General features: G+C 39.5%; 1 protein-coding gene across 1 annotated transcript; it reads right to left on the minus strand.

Annotated features, from left to right (window-relative positions):
* Window positions 1–9,992: 9,992 nt before the first annotated feature.
* On the minus strand, window positions 9,993–18,452 carry LOC112758730 (dolichyl-diphosphooligosaccharide--protein glycosyltransferase subunit 2). The gene is made up of 20 exons (XM_025807461.3): window positions 18,161–18,452; window positions 17,876–18,023; window positions 17,359–17,548; window positions 17,152–17,241; window positions 16,772–16,834; window positions 16,529–16,595; window positions 16,306–16,370; window positions 15,826–15,880; window positions 14,886–15,013; window positions 14,690–14,805; window positions 14,465–14,534; window positions 13,730–13,834; window positions 13,553–13,642; window positions 13,301–13,449; window positions 12,929–13,040; window positions 12,763–12,846; window positions 11,498–11,578; window positions 11,188–11,415; window positions 10,405–10,527; window positions 9,993–10,259 (listed from the first exon to the last, which is right to left on the minus strand). The coding sequence occupies exons 1-20, from the start codon at window positions 18,174–18,176 to the stop codon at window positions 10,143–10,145; spliced, it is 2,097 nt and encodes a 698-aa protein (XP_025663246.1). The 5' UTR covers window positions 18,177–18,452; the 3' UTR covers window positions 9,993–10,142.
* Between the last annotated feature and the right edge of the window lie 485 nt (window positions 18,453–18,937).

Raw genomic sequence — 18,937 nt, forward strand, 5'->3', positions numbered from 1 at the left:
TGACCACTATCATTTGAAATTTTTCTTGCATTTGACCGATTGTCAAAGACATGTTAAAAAAATATAGCCAAAAAAATAGCAGAATTTTATTAAAGAATTCTTTCATCTTCTCACAAAATTATAAAGACCGAAAGAATAAGACAAACAAAATATAAAATGCTCATTTATATAACGTCAAAATCATGTTATTATTATCTCAATCTTATATTTATTTTCTGCAGTTAATGAATTGACATGACATATTCTTGAAAATATTTTTTAATTTATTTTATTTATTTTTTTAAATTCAATCAATTATAACTAATTAACTAAATTAATAATTCATTTATTTAGTCATCCAATTATCACATAATTTAATCTAATTTAATTTATTTATTATTAATTATAAATACAAGGATAATAATTTAGGTATATCACACAAAAATGTACTGATTAACATTTGTGAAAATATTTTCTTCATGAATGGTATAATTTCTAACCACAAAGCCCTAAGTCCTTTAAAAGCTCAACTTCATTGCCTCATTATCCACATTCTCTTGTCTTAAAATGGTTCATATTATCATCATTCTTATATATGAAGCAATTAATTAGAGGGTAAAAAACACATTTAAGTCAAGGGGAGAAATTTATTACACATTTCAGCTAAATAAAAATCTGATTCATCAATCAACCAAAGTTCACTATAATGTAATTCGAAGCAACAAAATTTGAATTACATTCCTTCATAATTCGAATCAATATACTTCGAATTATGCCCAACCATTACGTACAAGTAATTCGAATCAATATGGATCAAATTACAAAGCATAATTTGAATAGAGCCAATTTGAATTAGTAGCATCACGTGACTAGGAAGGAGTTCGAATAAAATTGCTTCGAATTACTCAATTTTGGTAACATATGGTAATTCGAAATTGGTTGATTCGAATTACATATATATAGTGCGAATGGGGATGATTCGAATTACTGTGAACCAGACCTGTATATATATGATGTGAACGTGAGTTGCTCTCATTAGAGGGGTCAGATGGCTAGTGAGGACAATTTTGTAGTGTTGGTTCACCACAGAGGATCGATTAAGAGAAAAATTTGTTCCGGTGTGAAGTTCACTGATAAGGATCATCTTTGTATTATCATGAGGCCTAAGACGAGCTATGATGACCTTGTTAGCTCTGTACTGCTGAAACTTGGTCTGGAAGGTGTGAAAAGGGTTAAGAAGTTTTTCTATCGCATTCCAATCACGGTGCTCCAATATACCGTGAAGTATGATTGTTTCACGATCGGGAGTGATGAGGACTTGCAGGTTATGTTTCATTGTCGCCGGCAGTTTCCCGAAGTGAGGACACCAGAGCTGTTGGCAAAGTTGGTTGATGTGGTATCCAGCTCGGGGGGTTCGAACCAGAATACCAACACTTTAGCCACGGTGGCCGGTTCTAGCTCGAGACCTGCCGTTGCTTCTTCGTCCGTCCCTGCGTACGAGCCACCCATCCAGCCTGTCGCCTCCCTTTCGTTCGCTGTTGATCTCAACGGCAGTGTTGGTGACGAGGGTGGAACAGGGGAATTTCTGCCGACCTCTCTACAGTGTGCTGCACCGGCTGGGGTTGGAGATGGATTGTTTGATGATCCAGAGGATGATGATGTCGAGCCGAATATGATTTCTGATGATAGTGGCGATGATATTGGAGCGAGTGAGCCTGTAGGGGCGGGAGTTGGTTCTAGCTCTGGCACACAGCAGTACCCTCCATATTTTTCATCTTTGGACCTGGATGCCATGAGGCAGGAGGGGGTTCCTGGGCAGCCTGCTGGATTTGGCGCTAGAGATGCGGAAGGGTCTGCTGGTCTGACAGAGTTCCAGGTTGGTCAGCAATTTCAGGATAAAGATGAGGCCCTGTTAAGTGTGAAGACTTACAGCATCTGCCGAGGGGTACAGTACAAGGTAGTTGAGTCTGACTATCGCCGGTATGTGGGCAAGTGTTCTGAGTTTGGGAATGGGTGCACATGGTTGATTCGGCTGAGTCTTCGGCAGCGAAAGGGTATTTGGGAGGTCAAACGGTACAATGGACCACATACGTGTCTCGCAACCTCCATCTCCAGCGACCACAGGAGTTTGGATTATCATGTGATAGTGGCATTCACTATACCAATGGTTAGGGCTGATGCATCCGTCAGCATCAAGGTGCTCCTAAATGCCACGGCCGCACACTTTGGGTTCAGGCCGACGTACAGGAGGGTCTGGTTGGCGAAGCAGAAGGCTGTTGCCGTCATCTATGGTAACTGGAATGAGTCGTACAACGAGCTCCCTAGGTAGGTGTTAAGAGTCCAGTTGACCATGCCTGGTACTGTTGCAGTCCTTAGGACTAGCCCTGTTCGAGTTGGGGGACAGCTGGACGAGAATCAGGCTTATTTTCACAGACTGTTCTGGACGTTCCCACCGTGTATCGAGGCATTCCATCATTGCAAGCCGTTGGTGAGTATTGACGGCACCCATCTATATGGCAAGTATGGGGGAACGTTGCTTGTCGCGATTGCATGGGACGGGAACTCCAACATACTCCATGTTGCATTCGCACTAGTCGAGGGTGAGAATGCTGACTCGTGGTCCTTCTTTCTCTCCCACCTGCGTCAGCACGTGACACCGCAGTCGGGTCTGCTGGTTATTTCGAACAGGCATAACGGCATCAAGGCCACGCTTGAAGCTCCCAACGGAGGATGGCTACCTCTAGCTGCGTACCGGGCATTCTGCATTCGACACGTAGCAGCAAATTTCGCCCTCACCTTCAAGGGCAAAGACGCAAGGAGGCTTCTTGTGAACGCTGCGCATGCTAAGACCGAGGTCGAGTTCGATTACTGGTTTGATATTCTGCGCTCTGAAAATCCGGCGATGTGTGACTGGGTGAACCGGATTGAGTATTCATTGTGGACACAGTATTGTGATGAGGGACGCAGATTCGAGCACATGACAACGAATATCTTTGAGTGTGTGAACTCAGTCCTAAAGGGTGTCAGGAACCTCCCTGTGTGCTCGCTAGTGAAGGCCACATACGGAAGGTTGGCTGAACTATTTGTCCGTAAGGGGAGAGAGGCCGAGGCCCAGCTGGGTACCGGACAACAATTCAGTCAACACCTGGTTAGATGTATCGAGGCCAATTTGAAGACGGCGAGGTGCTTCACCGTGACTGTGTATGACAGGGATAACTCAGAGTACACCGTGGCAGAGACGACTCCGACTGGTTCGTTCTCACTAGGTAGCTACAGGGTCTCACTTGGATCTCAAACATGTGACTGTGGATACTTCCAGGCACTTCATTTCCCGTGTCCGCACGCATTGGCATGCTGTGCCTACTCACGGGTTACTTGGCAGCCATACGTCCACCAGGTGTATCGTCTTAGTTCGATTTTTAGTGTGTATCGGATGAGATTCGCACCTCCCATTCTGGAGGGTTTCTGGCCACCATATGACGGGCCTACAGTGATACCGGACCCGAACAAGAGGCGTGCGAGGGAGGGTCGTCCCAGGTCCACTCGGATACGGACCAATATGGACGAGGCAGATCCGAACCGGCCAAAGAGATGTGGCCTCTGTCGGCAACCCGGACACACTCGTCGGAGTTGCCCACAGGTCGGAGGACCCAGCCATGCAGGGAGAAATGAGTAGGTGTGGTGTTGTGTTATTAGTTGTATTAGTTTGATCATTTAACTTTTTTTAGACACGGATGTTATAGGTTTGCTAAGTTGTCGATGTTTAGTGATGAAAAATTGTTACAGTAAAAGTAATGTATTTTACATGTCTTAGTAATTAATGAATGTGATCCATTTCCGACATGAAATATCACTTGGTCAGCCTATAGTTAAGGCAATAACATAAACTTTCAAATTAAATGAAACATGCTAACTAAGTTATGGAAATAGGTTAAATAAGCTAAGTACACATGTTTTCATACTGACTGATAGACGATAACGCAATAAGAAACCGCACACATACATCAACAGATAAACTAAAGGTGGCTACGAAACAACACTGATAACGAAATACATAAACGAAAATAGGTTACACACAACACTGATCATGAAATAACATGCAACACGATACACAAATCATCAAAATAGCTACGACCCCGTGAAGCACCGACGTGGAACCCGTATCCTCTGACCTCTCCGGATAAGCGGCTCCTCATCCTCGATCTCATCCTCCTCGTCCTCCAGGGGTGGCTGTGCAGGTGTCCTAGGCTGGACATGTAAAGGTCGAGATGAAGATGGCCTGGCAACTGAATGTGACCCCACAGTATGTGCGGATGGTGGGGTACCACCCAAGGCGAAATAGTCAACAGGAGCCACGGAGGGAGGCTCATTCAGATCGACAGCTAACGGTGCCTGTGTCCCCGTCGTCTGACCCCGTCGACGGGCAGCCTCATCCTCCTGCATGATGGTACTGATCTCATCTAGGAAGTGTGATCCACCAAAATCCGCATCAAGACCATCACCGGCAAGAAAGTCTGAAAACATGGATCCCGGACTGACCCATGGCGTACTCTCCTGAAGTGTCTGGTCGTCACTGGAAACACCAACGAAGTAATCTCCGAGCGGCCCCTCTCCAAGTCCAGCGTCATTATGGGCAGAAGGATCTCCCATACCGGACCCATACCACTCTCCACTATGCCTGCCATGATCGGGACCAACACCCCCACTGCAGCCCCTCCTCCAGCGGCATCCTCACCACGATCATCGTGATCCTGCCTCGCAGCAGGCACTCTTCGTCTGCCTCCACGCCCTCGTCGTCGACCACCGCCCCTACCTGCCTCGTCACCCTCCTCCATAGCCTGGTCCAGCCACTTCCACTCACGCTGGCTCCATCGTGTCCCGACTCAAGCTCTCCTCTTATCTCGACGCCTATCAGGAACGTCGTCCACTCGGTCCATATCAGGTACTCGGCCGGCACCCCTCTGCGTCGCCTCAACCGGAATAGGAATGGCTCTCGGATCCCCCAAGTACATCTAAGGTGACAAGAACCTCTTTCCGTGCTGACGCCACCAGTCCAAGAAGTCATGTGAGGGTCCCGGGTCGGCAACAACGTCGAACCGTAGAACGTTGATCCGCACGTGTCTCCCAGTGAAGATGCCAGTGCTGCAAGTGGGACGGGAACCAACGATCACCTCCTCTCCCGTCCTTCGACATCAAGAAGTCGATGTTCAGGGTGGGATGTGGGCAGGCCTGTACGCCGCCGAACTGCGGTAACACCCTATCAACCTGATGCCACTCAACCACCGCAAAATATATCAGTGACGTCACACTCCGCCATAACGACGTATGACGAGGCTCCAACACCTCCGGATGGACAACCTGAAGGACGTCGGGTGTGCTATAGGGCATCCATATAAACTGAAAAAAGCATCTCAAATTCGTTAGACCGAATCGTTTGGACTAGGTCGAAGCTATAGTTAGCTATAATTAACTATACATAGGAGGTTAGCATACTCACATCCCTAGCCTGTAACATGTCGATCCTCAGTCGAGTCATCTGCACCCGAGGTCCCTTCTCGCTAACGGAAGGATTGTAACCTGACCACCTGCATAGGATGTCAACATGGCAGCGCATTCATGAATGTGCTGAAATAGTATAACATTACAGGCAAAATTAGAAATAAATAAAATAAAGATGCATAGTAGACCGTGATAGTGGTACCTCGAGGCCAGGGGCCAGCTAAACGCATCATACCCAGCAGGCCTAAATCCAGGAAACCGCCAAAAGATCAAGGACTGAAGTAACTGTAACGACCAGCTAACTTCACGACATGTCTATTGGCCACTCGGCACATGCACCGGTACAACCATGCTAGTGCCGCCGACCCCCAGCTGTAGCCACCCATCTCCTCAAGCCTAGCCACGAACGGTAGCCATCTGATGTGAATACAATTGCCGGATTTGTCGGCAAACAGCTGGGTGCCCAACAATATCATGATATAGGCACGGGCAAAGCGTCTCACTGTCTCCTCATCGGCCCCCTCGGGGCACTCTCCAAAAGTCTCCTGGAACCAGGTGCAGTTCACTGCGAACTTTTGAATTTGGTTCGCGGGAGGTAACACACCGAGCAACTTCTGGAACCACTGCCAAGCTGGCCGGCCACCCTGTATGTATATGTGGAAGTCTGTCAAGCAACCACTAACGTAATGTTCGTCCACTGGCAACCCCAACTGGTACGCCACGTCCTGAAGTGTGATCGTGCACTCTCCGAACGGCATGTGGAACGTGTGCGTCTCCGGACGCCACCTTTCCACGAATTCACTCACAAGGGGCTTGTCTAATCGGAACCATCTGTCGTTCAGTCTCGCAAGATGGTATAATCCGGCCATCTGCAAGTACGGAACGTACCTCTCATCGAGTCGCATCCCCTGCTGCCGCCACATGCTCGATATGCAACGCCAGGGCTGCGTATTACATGGACCGCATAATTAGAACGAATTATAATACCACTAACAAATACAATTCACGACATAAACAACTAACAAATACCACATGCAAAAGCAGATATAGTAAACCACTACCAAAATTGCATACGAAAATCGCAAACATAGACCGCCTCTAAAGACCACATGTAAAAGCAAAATGTAGTAAACCACTAGCAAAACCGCATACTAAAACCGCATCCAAAAAACCACTAACATAAACCACATGCAAATCTACTTACGAAAACCACATGCAAAACCACTCAATTAACCACCTCCAATACCACCAACCTAAACCGCTAACATAAACCGCTAAAATAAACCATCGACAAAACCGCAAACAAAACCACTAGAATAAACCGCATGCAATACCACTAACCCAAACCACTAACATAAACCGCCAATAAAACCGCATGCAAAACTACTAAAATAAACCACTTGCAATACCGCTTTCATAAACCACTAACATAAACCACTATCATAAACTACTATCAAAAACCACTAACCTCGTCGTTGATCACCCCGGCGATATGAGCAACTCCATCCAAATGATACAGCCTTCCCGGATCGTCCCCATCACCTGAATATGCTGCTCGAGTCTTTGTCGGACCGATTCTGGGTCGTTTTATCTGGGATTTGGTGGGGTATGAGAATGGAAAACTGATTCGAATGACCTTGGTTCGAACTCCTTATATAGGCGACTCTCTTGTAATTCGAATCAACCAACTTCAAATTACCATATGTTACCAAAAGTGAGTAATTCGAAGCAATTTGATTCGAACTCCTTCCTAGTCACGTGATGCTACTAATTCGAATTGACTCTATTCGAATTACTTGTACGTAATGGTTGGGCATAATTCAAACTATATTGATTCGAATTATGAAGGAATGTAATTTGAATTTTATTACTTCGAATTACATTATAGTGTGCTTTGGTTGATTGATGAATCAGATTCTCATTTGGCTTAAATGTGTAATAAATTTCTCCCCTTGGCTTAAATGTATTTTTTATCCTTAATTAGAAAAAGCTATATAATGTTTCTACCAAGTTTCCTACCTCCCCACGTGGCACGTAGACTTCGTTTCTAAGAAGATGTTGGGTTTACTAAAGGAACAAATACATTCGTAAAGTATATGTATCAAAAGAGTAAACTAACATTTTTACCCACGAAAATTTTAAACGCTGATAAATCTAGTCACAAAAAAAAAAGAAATTACCATTTATACCCATAAAAGATGGATTCTATATGACAAAATTATCCAAACATTAAAAAATAACCTAAAAATCCTAAATTTTCTTTTTCTAACTCTAATCTCAATACCCCCTCGCAAATTTCAATCATCTCTTTATTCTTTTAATCAATTTTACCACTTCTTTCACCAACACCATCATCATCGCCACCGTCACCAACCGTCAGCCTCATCTTTCTCCTTCTTCGCTGTCACAGCCATAAATTACAACAACTTCATTCTAACTTTTAATTTTACTTCTCATCATCACTTCTCCAATTCCAAATCCTATCAACACTCTATTACCGCCATTACCATCACCACTCTTTCTCCATCACTTTCAATATAATGTCAGAAGGAGAAGCACATTTGGATGCTAAAAATTGAAACTTTGGCAAGATCGCTTTGGTAGGGTCGCATGTGAGTAACACAGGAATCTTGCACATGATGGTAGTGATTTGGGAGAGTGAGAAACCGTGGACTTTAAAGAAGAGATGATGAAATCTGGCTTGATAAGGTGTGAAAGAGAATGCGCTTGTGTGCTCTGAGAGCATTTTCATGGAAGAAACCACACTTAGTGGTGAGGTAAGAGATAGTGAAAGAGTGGTGGTCATCGAAATAGAGGTGGTTGAGAAGAGGAATAAGTGGCGGCGTGTTTGTGATAGAAGAGGAGAAGAATACAAGACGTATAGCAGATGAACAGTTGCAGGAAGCAAAGGTTGCAAGAAGCAAAGGATCATCACTATCGTTGTTGTTTATGGCTGTAGAGAAAAAGAAAGGTGAGGTTGACGGTTGGTGGGGGTGGAGATGATGGTAGTGTTGGTGAAGGAGGTGGTAAAATTTCTGAAAAGAATAAAGGGATGAAATTTGGAAGAAAGGGGTTGAGATTAGAGTGAGGAGAAGGATAATTTGGGGTTTTAAATTGATTTTTTAGTATTTTGATAATTTTGTTATATGGAACTCATGTTTTATGGGTACAAATGATAATTTTCTTTTTTTTTGTGAGTAGATTTATCAGCGTTTAAAACTTTCGTGGATAGAAATGGTAGTTTACTCGTATCAAAATATAATATAGTCATAAAAGGAATAATTTGCCTAAAGTTTTATTCCTGAATGCAACGTGTGGATCAAACATAGTTGGACCTTCATTCTTAAAATAGGTAATAATAGAGCATCAAACATTCTTATATGATCTAGAAGTTGAAATCATTGCTATTGACCAATCTGGGGATGAATAAAAATATGAGCCACTCTTATCCGAAATTTTAGATCTACTTAAAATATCATGTTACGGAATTGAATTAAAAATGTAAGAGGTGCACTTTCGAGTTGGGTTTGGACAAAGTATAGCTAGTCTAATCTAATGTGTGATATTATTATTATAGTCTAACCAAGAGAATTCCTATTCTTTTAGCTTTCAGTGTTCGAGTTTACATGAACTTTGTGTAGGATGTTCGATAATATAATAGTTAAAATTCATTAGATAACAATTTAGTCAAATATATTAAACTATTTAACAGTTTTTAACTATCAATTTCATATAAATACGAGTTTTTTTGTTTTTGGACTTGGGCTATGCCCTACAACCCAAACCCGACTCCAAGAACCACCCGACCCACTCCCTATATTGAATGTAGTGCTAGTCATGTGTCATCCTTGGCCCCACTCCCTAAATTGAATGTAGTGCTAGTCATGTGTCATCCTTGGCCGCCATTACTTTGAAGTTTGAATAGACTCCATAGTCTATAGCCATGAATTAAGCTACCTTGTTGCTGCGGATAACGTCCTCTGCACGGCACGGTGAGCTCCTCTATACGGTGAACTCCGACAAAACCAACGACGACGACCACGACAAACTTCTTTGTACAATAGGCTCTGACGAGGCCAGCGAAGAAGACGACAGGCAACTCCTCTGTGCAGCAAGCTCTGGCTGGGTAAGCGACGAAGACAACGAGACACCACGAGATTATAATCACTGGAGCAAAGACAAATTTGGGTTCATTTGCAGTCTTTTTCAGGGAAAAAGATTTTCGGTCTTTGAATCTGTTGCCACAAATGACCAAAACATATGTAACAAGATTGAGATAGGTTTCGGTACATCTATAGAAAGAATTATCTTAGCTAAGTTATATGACGGCAACCCCTGATTAATATTTCTCCCCCCCCCCCCCCCCCCCCCGTCTCTTCCTTTTTTTGAAGTACACTGTCATTGGGGTAAATGGACATAAAATTCAAGATACCGCGGCAAATCACTACATTTTTCATAGAACTTGTAATTATAAAACCTATGTAGAACTATGCCTAAGATTACGAGCCGTAGAATGTTTTTAATATGCTTTTCTATTTTGATATAATTGAGCTCTCTAAAATTCACGTAAGATTATGCAACATAGTTCCTACAAAAATGATTAGTACAATCTTTACAAGTGAAAACTCATATTTCTCATTCTCTTTATAAATACACAATGTTCCTTATGCAGATTTCAGCTTGGCTGATGTGGTAGCAAGATGCGAAAGGATTCTGTGTCCCACAAACAACAGAAAAACTCCAAGAAGTGCTGTTGTTTTAAGTGTGGTGAACAAGTCCAGCTGCATAATGAACATCAAATGTCAATTCGTGGTCTCGTATAGAAAATGTTGGAATGTAATAGTCGGTGAACATTGAAATTTAACATTGTTTTGCTTGCAATAAGCTGACAGAAACTTGTTCAATAGCATTGCGGAGCGGACATACCTTCAACCAGAAAAGTACATAAAGAACCAGAACCGCGGCAATGCCAAGATGGAACAGGATGGCATATGTAGCAGGTGCTGCTGAAGAAGGAAAGTTCCTCAAGTTTACCCCCAAGCGCAATAGCTGTAAATGATACCAGAATGAGTGTGATAAATGCTAACTATACAAGTAGATAGATTAATCTCTGCAGAAGCCCAATAGGCCAATATCACGCTGAATCTTTTCATTTATTATCCATCAATGATATGACTTTGGCCAATAGTGCTCTTAACAGTTGCAATAACCTTTTATTCTAAGCAGAGAAGAGACTTCCCTTCATGCTTGTTATAAACCATCTCAATTTCCCAATCGGAAGATATATCTTTTCACTGTGGGAGTATGCTCCAAAGGTTAAAAGTAATCAAATACAAAGAGTTTTTAGTTTTTCGTGACCATAAGGGGAATTTTTGTGTTCTTTTCTTTTTATAGGAGCGTAAAAAGATAACCTTCTACTGATAAAGAAAACAAGAAGGCCTTTCAGGCTTCAGTTTTTATCCCATATATTTCTTTTTTAAGTTTTTATCCTAAAAAAAATGCCCTTTATATAATTCAAATTATTGGTAACTGAGATATTAGCATTAAAGTAACAGAAGAAACAACTAACATTTCTAGTTTCTAGCTAATTTTATTGTGTTTTCCTTTTCCACCTCCCATATTTTTTTCAATTATCATCACCATATTAATATTGAAAGGGATAAAGATACATGTGTACCACTCTCTACTCAAGATAAACATAAGACTTACCCCAACCAAAAAGCCAATTAAGGGCAGAAGGGTCAAACTCAAGAAAATAAGAGAGAGTTGTGTTGGTGGTCGTTTTTCAGGAGTCCTGAATAAGTGGGTTATCTCAGCTTTGGGCCCATATCTCGTGTATGGATCAACAGCTAGTGGAGGAAGACGGGGTGCCTTGCTAGTAGGTGCTTCTGGAAGATCTAATTCAAGATGGCCAAGTGGCCGTAAGAAAGAGTTCTCCTGAAACAATACACATTTTTTTCTCAGATTGCCAATATAATTGGGAAAGGGGAAATTAAGCTGAGCAAACACTTCAAGATACCATGACAGCATCACCAACAGTCAGCTCAATGTCATATCTGCCAGAGAGATAGTAAAATTTCTCCACCAAGCCAAGAAAATCCTAAAAAGCCAAAATTACAAACATCAGTAGAACATTAAACATGATGTACTGTTAAACCAGAATGAAATTACTCCTGCAGCCTTCACCAAAACATAAGTGTAACAATTAAATATCCCACATCAAGAGCAGTCAGGACATTCAATTTATATTATAATTACACATAGTTTGTACTTAATAGATAGAGTAAAGTATTGTTTTTGTCCTCAATGTTTGGAGTAAGTCTCAAAGTTGTCCCTAACGTTTCAATCGTCCTATTTAAGTTCCTAACGTTTCAAAATTGGCTCAATATTGTCCTGCCATTAGGGATCCGTTAACAGAATTGACGGCGGGACAAAATTGAGACGATTTTGAAACGTTAAGGATTTAAATAGAACGGAAACGTTGGGGATAAAAACAATATATAGAAATAAATTTTAATTTTATCCTTCAATAATATCAATTTTTTACTGTACATAATATTCAATTATTTTTTAATCACATCTAAGTAAATTACACTTAATCACATTACTTTCATTCTAAATAAATTTTTTTATATTTTTATATTAACTTATAACTTTAAGTGTAAAATTATAAAAAAATATTTATTTAGAATGAAAGTAATGTGATTAAGTTTAATTTACTTAGATGTGATTAAAAAATAATTGAATATTATGTACAGTAAAAAAATGATATTATTGAAGGATAAAACTAAAATTTATTTCTATGTATGGTTTTCGTCCCCAACGTTTTCTTCCTATTTAAGTCCCTAACGTTTCAAAATCGTCTCAATTTCGTCCCGCCATCAATTCTATTAACGGATCCCTAACGGCAGGACAACATTGAGTTAATTTTGAAACATTAGAGACTTAAATAGGACGATTGAAACGATAGGGACAACTTTAGGACTTACCTCAAACGTTGGGGACAAAAACGATACTTTACTCTAATAGATAAATGAGCCAGCTCGACTGGAAGAAATTGGAGGTGCATTATATAAAAACCAGCACATAACTTTTCTGCTCAATGATGCAATTGGGTTTTTATGATTTTAAGTGATAGGCACAACCGCACAAGAACAAATAATCAAAATTCAGCATCTGTTAATATCTATCTAATATGAATTATAACAAATTCAATGAGTACTGAAGAAGAGACATTTGAAGCTAGGTAATGAAATATGTAATATGTAATAAGAGATACTTAACAAGAACAATCTCGAATTTCTTGCCAGCATTTCCAACAACAAAGATGTGCTCATACTTTGTCTCATGTTTCAACTTGAGAAATGCCTGAAAAACAATTAATCCTCAATGAACAAAGCATTTAAGTAAAACTAAATAGGGTCTAACTGTCTAAGTCAACAACTCAAACCTGATGAGGCTTAAATGCATGACCACGAGGGGTTGTCAATTGGAAAGAAAAACGGAATTTTTGCAGGTGGTTAGCTGTGAGCGAAACAATGTCATTTCCAGCCAAATCTAGCCTGGATAGCAAAGTGGGAGTATAAAATGAAGCAACAAAAAGTTTATGCAAAAGAATTATAAATCAAATTTCAAAACTCAGATTAAATTCAGATGTATTAAGTTTAGACTTAACATCACAAAAAGAAAAGGAAGTTTATATTAAACACAATACAACATGACAAGCATATTAAAATTAGACATACCAACCAACTATCAGCATACTCATACATCCTAAATGTAACAGCATAAATCTTTTTAAAAATCCAAAATAGAAACCTACGTTTTCTGGGTTTCAATACTTCCAAGATCATTGTCCAGAACTGCAATTTCTGCATTGCTAACTTTAACAATGCCAGTGACATATATTGGCACATGAATTTGGCCTCCGGTAGCATAGACTTTTTCTCCGTCAGCATCATGAAGCACCATCTACAAGATAGGCTCAAAGTAATTTAATTGTGAGGCAGAATAGAAATACACATTGATCCCAACTGAAAGGAAAACTAAACTGTAAACAAACAAACAGCATTACCTCAAAAACAAACACATAAATACCCACATCCACTTTATCTGGTAAAACGTCCAATACATGATGTCCGCTATTCTGGTCATATTTGAGGTCCTGTATCATGCAAATTTAGCAAAATCCAAAGTTTCAGACGATGCGAAGTCAAACGCAGAGAAAACAAATCATTGACTCATCACTTACCTTGTTCTGAATAACAGCCGAATCTTTAGCAACAGTGCTGAAAGCCCGGACAAGCTTAACTGTTAAAGGAGGTGCAGCTGAACCAAGCACTGTATTCACCCTAACCTGATTAAGTTCAAAGTACAATAGAAAGTTGTCATTTTCTCCAACAGTAAATGAGAAGTAGAAACACCATACAATCATGAAGTTGATAAATAATTTAACATAACCAACTGAGTCATAAGTTGAAAATGTTGTACAGCATGCATATAAACCAACAAGCAACAAATAGGAGAAAACGGCAGAAGGGGGAGGTCCTCAAGCTCCATATCAGAAAAACAGGAAATGACACAGGAAAGCATAGCCTAAATAATTTAAGGAACTCATCGGAGATGAAACCACTGAAAATTAGTAGTAGTAGCCTACGTATGGATTTGACACATCAACAACAGAATCGTGGCAGAAGATGGCTTACAGGATGTTCATGGCCCAAAATGCATATACACCAAAGGGTTACAGGCTATTTTCTCCTTTATACAACAACAATAACAACAACAACAACAACAACAAAACCTTATCATCCCACTAGATGGGGTCAACTATATGAATCAAACGATGCCATTGTGCCCTATCATGTATCATGTCTAAGCATTAGAAAAGAAACCCAATGAAAGCCAGAAACAAAAGTTGTTCATGCCAATTTCAAATAGCTACTGGATACGATACTTCCCGAAAAGGGACTTTTCAACTTTATACCTTGAGTTGATCTTTATTTGATAATGAATAAACACTTGCAGGAAGTGACAATATCAACGGAATGGAAATCCTGCACCACAAGAAGAAAGCTAAGAAATATACATTTTTTAAAGAATATTGACGAGGTCAGTGTATCAGCAAAGAACCAAAACAGAAGAAAAAAGGAGAGATGTCTCTGTAAAGCTGCACTTTACAACAATATGTTGTTCTTGGAAAACAACTTGCCTGTTGCTCTCTAGAAGAGCTAATGATTCTATTTGATTGAATAAGTCCTTCGCATCTCCTGGGATTCCAATGCCCAGAAAAAATTTTGCTAAGCCCAATATTTTATCACCTGGAAGCTGGAAGTGCAAAGCCAAAACGTTAGTAGAAAATTCTAACAGACTAAAAATTAGAGAGTAGTCCTTTACAATCCACATACATTTATTTTTCCAGAAGTTACAGCAGCAAATGCGAAAACCCCACGAACAACTGAAGAAGTTGTGGAAATAGAACCTTGATGCTCATGTCCACCAACCAGTTTCTCATCAAAATAAAAAGTTCCATCATCTGAAGTGTTAATGCATTCATCAAAAACTATTGTGACGAAGAATGTAATAGAAAGTAGAGCCATTTAACATACAAAGTCTTTGGACAGAAGAATTATTAGGGAGGATGGGCATAACATAACAGTGTGCAAGTGGCACAAGAGTTTTCAAGCCAATTATATCATTTGAGGTCAAATGGTATTCCACAGTTCTGCAGTGCACCAAGACAAACGTGAAACAATTTTTTCCATTCTCTACCCTATGAGAGATATACAACTTGACTGCCACAACAAACGGGACTCGAGAATCAAGTATTCTGGAGAGGTAAATAATCTGTCTCTGTGTAACTCTTCATAGAAGTAGGACATTAAGTTGATCAACAGTGATCATTAATAACAAGTTCCCGTCACATGCAACAGGTAAAAAGAAAAGGGTAACCTAAATGAAACCATTAAGAAAATATGTAAAGTATCAAATACAGGTTTACAGTCAATATTGTTAAGAATTAAAAGCATAAAAATCTTACCGTGTATAGGACATAAAAATTAAAGAATGAGGATAATAAATCGCAATGTAGTCAACATTTACGCTGAATTGGGGGGAGGAGGGGGGGGGGGGGCAGCAGAGAACCAAAAATGAAACAAAATGTAATGAAACCAAAACGAAAATCACTGATATGGAAGATAATATAAATCTAGCATTTACAAAAGAATAAACTCTACTAAAGGGCACAATTGCTGCTACATCCAGGGTAGGGAATTCTAAAATTATAAAAGAGCATTAATTGCCTCCAAAATCTAAACAAGATTAAGGTAAAAGCAAACTTATACATACCATATTTTTCAATGCTGTCAAAAAGCTTCAGTATATCATTTTTCACTAAATTGACCTGACAATATGGAGCTAATATAAGATATTGATACAGGTTCAAGGATGCCAAGGCAATATATGTTTGCAAGATACATAATAAAAGCAAAAGCAAAACAGATAAATTCTCATAACATTATAACACTGGCGAGTTTAGTATTAGATTAAAGTACATTGCAATTTCCAAAATGGAGTACTTCAGTTGGAGTTTTCACTTTGCCCTACCACTTGAATTCATTTTTATTTAACAGTTCCTTGCTGGTGCTTTATCATTAGGTTGTAATTAAAATGACAAAATTTCTAGGGAGAAATCTTACAGAACATTGTAATAACGGAAATAATTACATCTACATGAATTTCTACTCAATGTAGGAAATACTTTCAATTTAACAAGCTTTAAAGTTTGTGAAGCAAGTCAAGCAACCAATTTCAGATCAAAAACTTTACCCTAGACTGATCAATCTCAGAAGACGCTAATGTGATCACTCCAGCCAGTGCTTCTAGAGCCAATCCTGTGTATAACACGAATAGCTTACATTATCACTGACTAACAATAGGTAAACAGCAATGTTTTATGGAATTAAAATTCTAGTTACAAAGCTGAAACTACTATGCATATAAAGAAACAATAAAATAAAACATATTCCAACATAAGAGCATAAGGCATTACCTGCAGCATAAGTACTAGATTCTGGTTTATCAGTATAGCGCCATTTTCCATCACTTTGGCTTAGCGCCTGCAAGTAATGCAGGATATGAAACCATTGTACATGTGACATTGCAGCAGCAACAATTGATACAACTCATGGTAAAACAAATATATTAATTCTCGGATCAAAACATCCAAAGAGACCACCATAAAGATGCAAAATCTTGCTACAAGCATATTCTACCAAAGGTTATAAAAACATACCTTGATTGAGTGGAAGGTCCCATCAGCATCGGCAAGAAGCACATCAACATCAGAAGCCTGGTCCTGTATGCAAAAAAGGGGTGACTAGCAGGAGAGAACAATAGTGAAACACAATATCACATTGCAAATGAGACATGCATCCAGTATTTAGAAATAACAGAAGAAACTTTGGGCATATTTGGATAACATTTGAAGGTTCAGAATAATTTCTGCATACATCAGCTACAGCATATAGACAGGATGTACAGAAAATAAAGCCCAATTCACAAGTACAGAGAAGAAAAAATTTCCAGCAATACACCAGTATCCCAAGAGAAATGTAATAGAAACTCACGTAACATAGCTCACCAAACATAGTTAGGTTGAGTCCAGATAGTTACCTTTATAAGAAGCAAACTTCCTATTGAGTAATACAGGTCAATTAAAGTCTTTGCATCCTTGACAGTAGCTTTAAGTCTCGAAGCAATATCCTTTATAAAATAAACAAATTCTACCATCAAATTTTCAGACATGCTAGAAAACATGTGAACGGAAATTTCATTGCAAAAGCAATGATAACCAGAACCAAATCAAGACAATAATAATACCTTGAAAATGTCACCATTAACCTTGCATTTTAATATGCCATTAACTTTTAAGGCATAGAACAAATCCTTCAGTGGGGTGGATGAGACAAGATTTTCCAACACTTTTGGACAAGTTGTTGCCCTCACATCAGGCTTCTCCCTAACCGCAAGAATCTCAAAGATTCTAAGGGCCTCATAGGATTCTTCTAAACTGATATTATCAAATCATAAGATACTAATCAGTCGCCTTATACACAGTCATCTATAATTTCAACAAACGCATATGAGCTAATGCCTAGTATTTGTCTTATGATGTGTCAAGCATGTTCCCAGACCAAAATGTTGGATTTCAATTTTTCAGAAACAATTACAAGAGGAATAAATATAACAAATTAAAAAATAAAATTACATTAAATTAAACAACTCCGAAACATATGGATGGAAATTAGAATTAATCCAAGGCCAAGCATATAAGCAATCCAAACAGAGTGGCTTCCTAAGCTACAAAAAGAAAAGGAGAAACGGGGGTCTAATTGACCTTGCAAATGAACCGTGCTGAGGGGCGAAGAGCTCCAAAGCAGCAGAACGGTGACGATCGGAGATAGGGCCGGGAAGCGCGACCGCATCGCAGATCGAAAATGCGAAAAGCAGAAGCAGCAATGATCGTGCTAGCTTTGAAGACATTCCTGCAGCAACAAACCAATCAATGCAACAAGAAATCTAAACAATTAAGCGAATAAAAAGGATTAACGGTTATGGTTTGCAATTTGGTGAGTTGGATGTTAGGAACGGAGATCAAGAACGATGAGGTTAGGGATCTTACGCGGAAGCAGCAACATGAGAGCGTGGCTTAGTTACTCTTCGCAGCGATGACTTTCTTTGAGTCGGAAGAGAGTGAGAGCGCAGTGCAGCTGAGCTTGGAGCCTTGGATTTTACTAGAAAGACTTGGGTCAATGGCGTGAAATTCGATTTGACTGAAATGTCCCTTGAATTATGTTATATATATTCATACAAGTATTGCATATTTGCATGCTATATTGTAGGATGTAGGAGATTGATTGTTCTAATAAGAAGGTAAGAAGACCAAAACTTCAGAGTGTAATAACAAGAAGTTGGATAATGTTTGGTTTGTCAAATATATAGTGCTAATCTTGTGCCCTTTGATTATGTAATTAGAATCTTATAAAAAATACATCAGCTATAGATTTCTTTCTCATTATAAAAGAAAATCTTGTTTTTTTTAGAAAATACATTTGGCTCATTTTTTTTTATTATTGGAGGCATGTATGTGATGTGCTGCTTTATGGGACATAGTTGTGCTAGACCAATTTGTGGGGGTAGTCTTTTCTGACTTGTGTTATAGACAAGTTAGACCATGCGAGTTATGTTTAAAAGAAAATATCATGGGTAAATTGGATGGTCCGATGATCCGATTTGCAAGGGAAAAATTTTGAAATTTGGAAGAAGCAAATCAAATCGGAATAAAATTTTTTTTTTTAATAAAACAAAAATCAAATCGGTTGGTTCAAATTGATTATTATATATTTTTTTGAAGTTAGACCGTCTGATTTGTCTGGGAGCACTCGCACCATCCGATTAT

Source organism: Arachis hypogaea, chromosome 16 (assembly GCF_003086295.3).
Source record: "Arachis hypogaea cultivar Tifrunner chromosome 16, arahy.Tifrunner.gnm2.J5K5, whole genome shotgun sequence".
NCBI lineage: Eukaryota > Viridiplantae > Streptophyta > Magnoliopsida > Fabales > Fabaceae > Arachis > Arachis hypogaea.

Excerpts from the sequence above, each read along its gene's own strand:
- LOC112758730 (XM_025807461.3), bottom strand. Across the intron at positions 13,041-13,300 it reads AGTATTGAAACCCAGAAAAC|GCTAGATTTGGCTGGAAATG; the intron begins GTAGGTTTCTAT and ends TTTGCTATCCAG. Across the intron at positions 12,847-12,928 it reads ATGCATTTAAGCCTCATCAG|GCATTTCTCAAGTTGAAACA; the intron begins GTTTGAGTTGTT and ends ATTGTTTTTCAG.